At 52.5% G+C, this 10918-nt stretch overlaps 2 protein-coding genes across 2 annotated transcripts; both read right to left on the reverse strand.

The window, feature by feature from the left end:
- Positions 1 to 316: 316 nt before the first annotated feature.
- Positions 317 to 4251, reverse strand: RNF225 (ring finger protein 225). The gene is made up of 2 exons (XM_055309704.1): positions 4211 to 4251; positions 317 to 3606 (listed from the first exon to the last, which is right to left on the reverse strand). The coding sequence occupies exon 2, from the start codon at positions 3593 to 3595 to the stop codon at positions 2597 to 2599; it is 999 nt and encodes a 332-aa protein (XP_055165679.1). The 5' UTR covers positions 3596 to 3606; positions 4211 to 4251; the 3' UTR covers positions 317 to 2596.
- Positions 4252 to 5119: 868 nt separating this feature from the next.
- On the reverse strand, positions 5120 to 10786 carry RPS5 (ribosomal protein S5). Its single transcript, XM_055309705.1, has 6 exons — positions 10657 to 10786; positions 9806 to 9914; positions 6486 to 6695; positions 6198 to 6326; positions 5319 to 5417; positions 5120 to 5237 (listed from the first exon to the last, which is right to left on the reverse strand). The coding sequence occupies exons 2-6, from the start codon at positions 9911 to 9913 to the stop codon at positions 5169 to 5171; spliced, it is 615 nt and encodes a 204-aa protein (XP_055165680.1). The 5' UTR covers position 9914; positions 10657 to 10786; the 3' UTR covers positions 5120 to 5168.
- Positions 10787 to 10918: the final 132 nt, after the last annotated feature.

The following is a 10918-nucleotide window of genomic DNA, read 5'->3' on the forward strand; positions in this document are numbered from 1 at the left end:
TGTGATTAAATTAAGATGTTGCTCTGGGGAAATTATCCTGGATCATTGAGGTGGACTCAATGTAATCACAGTGTCCTTATAAGTGAATGAGAGAAGCAGGACAGTCAGAGCTTTGAAGATGTGCTGCTGCCTTTGAATATAGTGGAAGACAGGATGTCTGGCTGACTCCTGATCTTGGGATTGTGCGTCTAAGCCCCACAGGGTGTAGAGATTACTTTTATTTTTTATTTTTTTTAAATTTATTTATTTATGATAGTCACAAAGAGAGAGAGAGAGAGAGAGAGAGAGAGAGAGAGAGAGAGAGGCAGAGACATAGGCAGAGGGAGAAGCAGGCTCCATGCACTGGGAACCCGATATGGGATTCAATCCCGGGTCTCCAGGATCGCGCCCTGAGCCAAAGGCAGGCACCAAACCGCTGCCCCACCCAGGGATCCCTAGAGATTACTTTTAAAAATAAAAATAAAATATGAAGATAGACAGGGGTCCCTGAGTAGCTCAGTGGTTTGGTGCCCGCCTTCGGCCCAGGGCCTGATCCTGGAGTCCCGGGATCGAGTACTGCATCGGGCTCCTTGCATGGAGCCTGCTTCTCCCTCTGCCTCTCTCTCTCTGCCTCTCATGGATAAATAAATAAAATCTTAAAAAAAATGAAGATAGAGGAAGAAGCCAAGGAATGCACCTCTAGAAGATGAAAAGAAATTCTCTCCTGGAGCCTCCAGAGGAACTAGCCCAGATGACACTTGACTTTAGCCAGGTAAAAATGATTTCGACTCTTGACCTGCAGAACTATAAGATAATTAATGTGTGTTGTTCCAAAGAACTTGGTGGTAATTTGTTAAGGCAGTCAGAGAAAACTAATACAGACCACCAACCCTGCTCCTGCCTGACCAAGTCCCCTCACTGTGTGAGCTGGGCTATGGCTGCCCAGTGACCCAGCACACTGGTCTCAGCCCCTGTGGATGACATTGGCACCTAGGTGTGGGACAAGAACTGGTCTGGGAAGACACTTCCTTGGATGTCCTGATGTCCCCCCTCTGGCTTCCTACCTGAAAGCAGCAGCTCCCATCAAAAGGAGCTCCACTGGCATGCTTAGATCAGGGTGTCTACAAGCTAGCTAAGCTGAGTGCCCACAGGCATTCCCAGGGTGTCTCTTGGTCACCTGCAATGCTGTCACTCCTGAGAAAACTATTTGGCACCCCCTGTATGCCAGGCACTGAGGACACACATGTAAACAAATCAAACAAGAGACTCCAGCCCATGGAAGTAAACTTTATCTCTGGAAAATGCTGGATTCCTACCCACTATGCACAGAACCCTGATTTTGGGTGAAGTGAGACAGGATGTGGGCTCCAGAGCCTGGGGGGAAACAGAACTGTTCAGTTTGTGTTGAGGATGACAGCTATCTACCCTGTAATGACTAACCCAGGAAGGCTTCTGAGAGGAGGATAGGAGCCCAAGAACCGCCCTCCCTGTAGGCTGCTGCCCAGGGCTGAGGCTTCACCTAGAGGAACAATAGGGGTGCCAAAAAGGTTGATGGAAAGAGGAGGTGCAATAACTGACCCTAAGAAATTAATGAGTGGAAATGGGAGTGACGCGGGTTCCAGCATCTAGGAAGAGAGGCCAGAATGTCTCCTAGCAGCCCAGGAGCACCCACTCCCCAAATCATGTGGCACTGACCCAGAGGGCAATCTTGGCGTCTTTGAGCCTTGGTGACCACAACTGCCCCACAGCATATCTGGGAGGATCCCAGAAGCTGTGGGCCAAGGCAGTAGTAGAGGCTACTTTGAGGCTTAGACCCTATGTGTCCCTCCTCAGCCCTGGCCAGGCCACCCCTGTCCCTCCAAGCCCAAGCCCCAGCCACGAGTGCAGAGAGACAACCCAGGACCAGCATGGAAACAGCTGGATCCCACCCAGACCCAATCTGCATGCAGCAGAGTGGAAAAGAACTCCACAGCCTTGGCAGGGGTGGGAACTGCAGTAGGCCAGGCAGTGAGATATCACTAGAGACCAGCAGCAGTAGCGGCTTTGCCACCAAAGACAGGACCTGTGGTGAGCTCAAAGGATGAGTAAATCAGAGCCTTCAGCCCTAGTTGCTAGCTGAGGATGCTCCCCTATGGGCCTGATGATGACTGGGGGTGCACTCAGTAGGACTCTGTAGGCCTGATGGTGCCTCTAGCAGGGTACCTGCAGGATGTTGGACGTTGGTCAGAGGGGCACCCCAGCTGGAGTCCGAGATGAGTATCAAGGGTACTCCCAACTGGACCCTGGTGGAGACCTGGTTTAGGAGTCCCTCCCAGCAGGACCTTTTCAAAGATGGGGGTCAGGGTTGCCTCAGCTGGATGCCCATATTGATTGGGGTCATGGGTGCTCCCAGAGGGCCCTTGTGGGAATGAAGGCAGGGGTGCTCCTTGGGAGGGTCCCTGCTCTGTGGTGATGATGCCTGGAATGTTCCCTCTAGGCCTCCCTCATAGAAGTGAGCGCTTTCAATGCACCCTGCTGAGTCCTCCTCTAGGATCATGGCAAGTGATCCTGGCAGGGCCCCACCAGGACGACAGGGAGGTCCCCAGGCCTGGAGACAGGACCTGCAGCACAGATGCATTTACTGTGGCCCCCACACCCTCCTGCTCCAGCCCCGCGGGGCCCTGCCGGGTTCACCCTCTGCCCCCCACAGGCCATCCGGGGGCCTGTCCAGAGTTCCTTCGACCTCGGCTGTGTCCTCGGAGACCCCCTCAGGCTCCAGCACGTCTTCCGCAGCCCCGGGCAGGGCAGTGTCCTGGTTGGGGCCCACAGGGCGCGATGTCCAGGCAGGGGTCCAGGGTGTCCCCGATGCGGGCTGTGGCGGGAACCAGGAGAACCCGGACGCAGGGGCGAGCGCCACGAGCTGGGGCCGTGCGGGACCAGAGGAGGTGGCGTGCGGGATGAGGAAGAAGATGTAGACGCCAGAGACGACGAGGCCCGCCGCCACCAGCACCGCCAGCGCCACGGCCGCATTAAAGGCCCAGGCCGGGCTGGTCCAGGAGAGGCGGCGAGACAGTGGGCGGCCGAGGCGCAGCGGCGGCGGGGGCGGCGGCGGGCGCGCTGCGCGGAACTTGCGCGGCCCAGGCGGGGGCGGCGGCGGCCGCAGGTAGAGCAGGCCGCGGCGGCGGTCAAAGCGCACGGAGCCCTGGCGCGGCGGCGGCACGTGCGCATTGCGGGGCAGCAGGCCTGGCTGCGTGGGCAGCGCGGGCAGCCCTCGACGCGGAGCCAGGCGCGTGGGCGCGCGGCACACCGGACAGGCCACCGCGTCGCCGCCCCCCGCCGTGGCCAGGGACAGGCGAGCCAGGCACTCGAGGCAGAAGACGTGGCCACAATCCAGGCGCTTAGGCAACTTGAATACCCCGTCGAAGGGAGACACGCAAATGAGACACTCCACTGGGGACGCGGAGGGCAGGATGGGGCCCAAGCCTGGGCTGCTGTCCCCTTCTTCCTCCTCGCCGTCGTCGTCTTCGCCCCCCTCCCTGCTGGGGGAGCGGGTTGCGGAGAGTGAGCTCGGGGAGCTGGGGCTTGAGCCCTGAGGGGTCTGGGGGCGGCGGAGCCACGGCGGCCGTGGGCAGGGCATCTGGACGGAACCTGAGAGGACAGGCCGTCAGCCAGGGAAGGAGGCGGAGGAAGAAGGGAGATCTGTGGAGGGTCGGTGGCTGGACTCTGGAGGGGATGGCCCAACTCAGAGCGGCCGCCTCCAGAGAAGGGGTTGTATTACCCAGGAACAAAGAGGATGGGAACAGTAAGCGACTAGCACAGAGAGAAGCAGTGTGTCCATGTAGAAGTCAAGGAAGCATCAGGACGGAGGGGGTGGAGTGGGGGTGGGTGGTGATGGAAGAGATGGGAGGACAGAGGACTGGGGGCAAGGACCCAGGGGGCATGGTAGGTCCTAAGCTACAGACTTGGGGTGAGGGAGAAGGGGTAGGGAGGAAAATGGAGTACCTGTTACCAGGAAGGGCCCCAGAGAAACAATGTGGAGGATCCAACATGGAGAGAACAAAGAGCAAAGATAGGAACCTCCAAGAGAAGTAGTTAGACTCTGGGGGTGTATATATACAAGATTCCAGGAGGAGCAGATGGACAGGACATCCAAGCCTCAGGATTGGAGCCCAACAGCACAGAGAAATGATGGAAGCCAGAGGTCCCCCACTAGACAATGACAGACCCCAGTTGGCTTTTGGGCCCTTCCTACCTGTTGGTGCTTCTCCCTCTGGCTGGCACGTCTCTGCCAGTTCTGACCCCAGTCCTCTGCCTATGAGCAGCTACATTCTAGGTGCCCCTCCCTGCAAGAGGGTGCTGCCTTGGTACCACTCCCTCCAGATCCCAGGTTCCCAAGGTACCTGTCAGACTTGTCTGACTGCCTGGGCCCACCCCTAAGACAGGTCCCTCCAGGATGAACACTAAGCCTGACCTTGGCCGGATGTCGGGGGCAGCAGAATGGTGATGGATGGCATAGGTTGACAAGCCAGGGAGTCTGGCCCCATGGGTGGGCAGTAACACTCTCCCCCACCCCCCAGTCTTCCAACATGTCATGAATCCACTTCTAAGCCACTGGTGGAATCAGATGAATCTGGTGTGGCAGTGGGTCTGTGGGATACCGAGGGTCAGGCTGCAGTCATGATTACACAAGATGTGGAGGCAGCCTGGATCCCCTGGGGGAACCTAGCCAGAGCAATCACTGGAGTTCTGGGGTGGAAGGTGGGCAGACCCCACAGTGGACTGGACAGAGCTGGCCCCTGTCAGACCAGCAGCCTTAGGTGCCTCTTCCTGGGGCTGATACATGCCACTCAGAATGGTGGGTTGCCACCCAGATCTCCTGGATGAACATCAAGTCCTTCCATAGACTAGAGTGACATATACACAGGACAACCCCACCCCTCTCATTTCCAACACCCGCTGGAACACTACAGGTGACCAGGCCTGCATCCCAGGCTGCCATGGTTCTGAGTCAGTGGTGCTTTCTGAGCAGAGTATTTCCCTAGTGAACCCGGGTTCCCAGACCAAAAGACATGCCAGAAATGTAGGCAGATCCTCAGGACACTGGGGCCATCCCCACTCTAGCTCCCAGAGCCCCACAAGGACAGACACTGGCACAAGTGGGTGAGGCTGCCCCAAGGGCAGACAGGTTTATTGAAGCCACAGCCAGGTGATCAACGGTTAGACTTGGCCACACGTTCCAGCTCATCCTTCTTCTTGATAGCATAGGAATTAGAAGAGCCCTGCAAGGAGACAGATGGTTAATTCTGAATGTTGGAGAAGCCTCCCCTTGAAATGGCTGCCACCCCAGTGTCTTTACTCACCTTGGCTGCATTGATGAGCTCATCTGCTAGGCACTCAGCAATAGTCTTGATGTTCCGGAAGGCAGCCTCACGGGCACCTGTGCACAGCAGCCAAATGGCCTAGGGAACACAGGTCAGCTAAGCCTGGGGACAGGGGATGCCCCCAAACTAGATAGGGCCGGTGTCCTCCAGTACCCTGTGCCCCTAACAAAGACTGGATATCATATTATCATCCACTGGCCCAATGACACAGGACAACATAGGAGGAGCCCACAGGTTCCCCAGGTGAAATGCTGCCAGATTTGGGATCAGAATAAGGGCCACAAAACCGAGGGTAGACACAGAAGCTGAAGCTGGGTCCCTGATTACAGATTTAAGACCTGCCACTGTAGGGAAATCCAATGCAGTGTGTGCTCTTGACCTGGACCCTTGATTGAAAATGGACAACTATAAAGGGTATACTGGGGACAGCTTCAGTGACAGAACATGATAGAATTTTATCACTGTTAAATACCTTGAGTGATGGACGGGGACAGAATATCCTTGTTCTTAGGAGATATCCAATGAAGTCTTAAGGGGAAAATGGTTAGAATGCCTACAACTAATCTTCAAAAGGTCTGCATAAAAAAAATACATACCCATACACTGTATGTAAAAATATACAATCAAATGAAACTGTGCCTCAGGCAAATGTTGCTCAGGAGAGGGGGCAGAACCAGAATCTCTCCTGAACATGATGGAAATGCAGGAAGGCTTCCTGGAGGAAAGGACACTCCAGGTAAAATACAACAGGCAGGATAAACTGTCCCTTGTTCGAGTTTCTGCTGCAAGCAGACCCACACCAGGGCCCAGTGGCTATTCCTGCCCATTCATGTGTGTGCTAAAGAGCCTCAGGCCTACCTGATTCACACGGCGCAGGGGGGACACATCGACAGCCTGACGCCTCACTGTTCCAGCTCGCCCAATGCGGGTTGAGTCCTCCCGGGGACCACTGTTAATAATGGCATTCACCAGGACCTGCAGGGGGTTCTAGGAGAAGGCAGCCATGAACCTAACATCCAGTTCACATCCCTCCCCATCTCCTTATACCTAAAACCCAGTGGACCCTGGCATGCACAGCACAGGGCAGCTACTGGCTTTAGGGTATACTAAAGGCATTCTGTGCCTCATTAGGTCTCAGAGCCCTACCTCACCAGTGAGCAGATGGATGATCTCGAAGGCATGCTTGACAATGCGCACAGTCATGAGCTTCTTGCCATTGTTACGGCCATGCATCATCATTGAGTTGGTCAGGCGCTCCACAATGGGGCACTGTGCCTTACGGAAGCGCTTGGCTGCATAGCGGCCTGCACTGTGGGGCAGGTACTTGGCATACTTCTCCTTCACTGCAATGTAGTCCTGGGGCAGCAGGGAGAGGGGATGGAGGACCATGATCAGGAGCAGGATGGCCAGAAACCAGAAGGAATGAGCACCCACTCTGGATAGTCCCATCCACCTGTGGTCGCCTGACTGTGAGGGCCCTGCCTGCCACAAAAAAGTAATATCCTAACAAGTGAGTATCAAGTCAGTAAAAAGAGCATTTCCTTTATAATGGGACAGAGGGCCATGGAAAACCACAATCATAGCTCAGAATCTCAGCTTTAAGTGTTCCTCAAACTCTACACTATGGACATTTTAAATCAGGTAACTCGGGATCCCGGAGTGGCTCAGCGGGTTTAGTGCCTTTGGCCCAGGGCGTGATCCTGGAGTCCCAGGATCCAGTCTCATGTCGGGCTCCCTGCATGGAGCCTGCTTCTCCTTCTGCCTGTGCCTCTGCCTCTCTCGCTCTCTGTGTCTCTCATGGATAAATAAAATCTTAAAAAAAAAAAAATCAATCAATCAATCAGGTAACTTGCTGTCCTGTACACTGGAGAATGTTTAGCAGCATCCATTATGCTAGTAGCAGCCCTCAGTTTTATTTTATTTTTAATTTTTATTTATTTATTCATGAGAGACACAGAGAGAGAGGCAGAGATGGGAGGCAGAGGGAGAAGCAGGCTCCATGCAGGGAGCCTGATGTGGGACTCAATCCCGGGTCTCCAGGATCATGACCTGAGCCAAAGGCAGATGCTTTAACCGCTGAGCCACCCAGGCATCCCAGCCCTCAGTTTTAGCGCCCCAAAACTGTATCCAGACATAGTCAAGTGTCACCTAAGAGGGGTGAGGGAAATCACTCCAGAGAACCACTGTTCTAGAAGAATTATCCAGTAACCCTTCCTATATATATATATATATTATTTCCCTAGAAAATACCAAAATGTTATGCGGGTGTTGGAATCAGAGAAACTACATGTATGTGAAGAGGACTACTGTCAACTGTTCCACTGTGAAATACACCCAGACATCATTCTATCACTTAACACATAAGAGGCCCCACACAACATATTTCTAAAACACAAGGAACAACAGAAAAAGAACACAATTCTGATATTAGAATGACGGCCCGGGGTCTACCCTGGAGAGAACCACCTGCACAAATAGGCAAGTAGATAAGTCTCCATGCAGGGCTTTACACCGGGCAGGAAAAACCACAAACACCAAATGTCTTGGCAGGGTTTGGTTAAACTAAACTGTCCAGCTCTGCGGTAGAGCCTTGCACATCTTCCAAGATAAGAGAATTCTGGCACAATGTTGACTTCTGCTTCCCCAGACCCTAAGAGAGCACTAGGGAAAAATGAAAAAAAATTTTTTTACACTTTTAAAAGGTTGCACACAAAAAAACTAAGGACACAAACACATATGTGAGAGAGACTATACGTGATTTACAAAGTCTAAAAAGCAAGACTGAATCTTCCACTAGGCATAGTGCCTTGACCCCACGGCATGTTTATTTTTATTTTTTAGAAATACAGGTTTTGTTTTTTTTTTTTTTAAAAGATTGTAGGGATTCCTGTGTGGCGCAGCGGTTTGGCGCCTGCCTTTGGCCCAGGGCGCGATCCTGGAGACCCGGGATAGAGTCCCACATCAGGCTCCCGGTGCATGGAGCCTGCTTCTCCCTCTGCCTGTGTCTCTGCCTCTCTCTCTCTCTCTATCATAAAAAAAAAAAAAAAAAAAAAAAAAAAAGATTGTATTTATTTATTCATGAGAGATAGAGAGAGGCAGAGGCACAGGCAGAGGGAGGAGAAGCAGGCTCAAGGCAGGGACCCTAATGCGGGAATCGATCCTGGGACTCCAGGATCACGCCCTGGGCCAAAGGCAGGTGCTAAACGGCTGAGCCATCCAGGGATCCCCCACGGTGTGTTTAGAGATAACAAAAAATGTCCTAATTTCTTTTAAAATGAAAAAAAAAAATAAAAAACAACAACCAAAAAAAAAAAGACAAAAAGACAGGCACTCAGTGTTTGAGTGTCTGCCTTTAGCTCAGGTCGTGATCCTGGGGTCCTAGGATCGAGTCCCGCATCAGACTTCCCTCTGCCTATGTTTCTCTCTCATGAATAAATAAACAAAATCTTAAAAAAAAGGGGGGGGGGACCTCTATCCAATCCAAACTTTGTCTTTATACCAATGCAACCACAAATGTAATTTTTTTTTTTAAGATTTTTATTTATTTATTCATGACAGAGAGAGAGGCAGAGACACAGGCAGTGGGAGAAGCAGGCTCCAGGCAGGGAGCCTGACGTGGGAATCCCGGGTCTCCAGGATCACACCCCAGGCCGAAGGCAGTGCTAAACCACTGGGCCACTGGGGCTGCCCCTATTTATTTCTTTTTAATGAAGGGCCCATAAAAGTCCTAATGAGGCCCAGTGTAAAACACTTAACTAGGGATTATGATAAACTGGGAGGACCCACAGATTCCTGATTTAAATCCACATATCTATGCTCAACTTATTTTCAACAAGGATCCCAAGATATTCAATAGGGGAAATATTAATTTCAACAAATAGTGGTGTTGAGATACATTTATACAATGTATAAAAGATTTAAGTTAGATAGCTTATAGCCTACATTTGCTAACTAAAATGCACAAAACTCCAAAAACAAAAACCAGATAGGGCTGGGGCAACTGGATCTCCACATGCAAAAGAATGATCCAAAACAAAACAGCAGCAACAAAAAACAAAATCGGGGCACCTGGGAGGCTCAATTGGTTAAGCGTGCAACTCTTGGGTTCAGATCAAATCAAGATCTCGTAGGTTGTGGGACCAAGCCCCAAGTAGGGCTTCTCTCCCACAGGGAAGTCTGCTTGGAAACTCTCTCCTTCTGCCCACCCCACCCCCATTCTCTCTCAACTAAATAAATCTTAAAAACAAACAACAACAGAGAAGAAACAGAACATGCACCCAAAAACCCGTGGGATGTGATGTTACCACTGAGAAAGGAACCACCTTGTGTAGCAACTGATGAGCAAATCACAAGGAAGAAATGGACTGGTGGGTGCTACAAGTTCCAAGTGACCTCCCCTGAAAGATTTCATGTGTGTCCCAAAACCCCTAACTGGGGAGCACAACCACCACACCCCCCCCCCTCACCTGCAAAGAAATGTCATTGATCTGAACATCATCAGTGCTCCATTTCCCAAAGAGCTTGATGTCAGGGGTCTCCGCCACTGCTGGTGCAGCTGTCTCCCACTCAGTCATCCTAGGAACACAAATTGTCAGAGCCCAGATAAACCCAAACTGTGAGGCTGGCCCACGCGCTGTAAACTAGGAAATTATGTGGACCCAAGAAAGGCTGTAAACATCTGGGTCCATCTATCTTAGTCCTAGAAAAACCACTTAATGTAAGCAAGAAGCACGTCTTTTTCAGCAAGGACCCTGAGGACCAACGTCTGGCAGGCCCGGGTCAACTGCTGCGGCAGGGACCAGATCTCGAAAGGAGATGCCAAATACCCCGACACTGCATCCGCCTGAGATCAAATCCCAGCCATGACATTAACGAAGAGCCGGGCTTTAGACTCTGCTTCCTCTTGAATGAAATGGAAACGCTAACCTGCCATCAAGGACCACTACGCGAATCAAGGCAAAGGCTACGGTGCGTGTCCGACTCCAAGGAGATACTAGGGACTACTAGGAGACACTACTCAAGAGAAAAGCGCGTACAGGCCAGAGTGCATCAACTATCTAGGAATAACGGAAACTTCCTATATCGATGCACGACTGCAGGAACCAAACCGGTATTCCCGAGCCCCGCTGTGGGGCAAAGCTACAGGGGTGGCGAGGCACCAAGGAAAGCCTAACTTTCCGGCGCCTTCGCGTCCCTCAGCGCATTTTCCGGAGAAAGAGGAAGCCCCCGAAGGGAAGCCCCGGGCCTCGGGGGTCCCTCATGGCTCCCCAGAAGACCCGGAATCACTCCTCGGATCCCGACCCAGCGACGGCCTCACCTGAAAGCGCAGCCGGGCCGTCACAATCAAACCGCGTGCACCACGCGCCGCCGTGGCACAGACAGGAAGAGACCGCGAATCGCGGGCCGAAGCTTTTAACTAAGGTGAAAACTTCCGGGTCAGTGGGGACGACCCGTGTGCAAAAAGACATGATATACTCAAGGACCAATCCGGAACAAGAATGTAAAGGCGCCCTTTGGACCAAACGGAAGACGTAAATCCCCTGCGCACGCGTACTTGCAGAAGTGTGCCCACAAGCGTG

Source organism: Nyctereutes procyonoides, unplaced genomic scaffold (genome assembly GCF_905146905.1).
Source record: "Nyctereutes procyonoides isolate TBG_1078 unplaced genomic scaffold, NYPRO_anot_genome, whole genome shotgun sequence".
Classification (NCBI taxonomy): Eukaryota; Metazoa; Chordata; class Mammalia; order Carnivora; family Canidae; genus Nyctereutes; species Nyctereutes procyonoides.

Bases quoted from the DNA above. Each gene is read 5' to 3' on its own strand.
- RNF225 (XM_055309704.1), bottom strand. From the start codon at position 3,595: ATGCCCTGCCCACGGCCGCCGTGGCTCCGCCGCCCCCAGACCCCTCAG.
- RPS5 (XM_055309705.1), bottom strand. From the start codon at position 9,913: ATGACTGAGTGGGAGACAGCTGCACCAGCAGTGGCGGAGACCCCTGAC. The intron at 6,696-9,805 runs GTGAGGGGGGGG...CTGCTGCCCCAG, and splicing joins TCAATGACATTTCTTTGCAG to GACTACATTGCAGTGAAGGA. The intron at 5,238-5,318 runs GTGAGTAAAGAC...GTCTCCTTGCAG, and splicing joins AGCTCATCAATGCAGCCAAG to GGCTCTTCTAATTCCTATGC.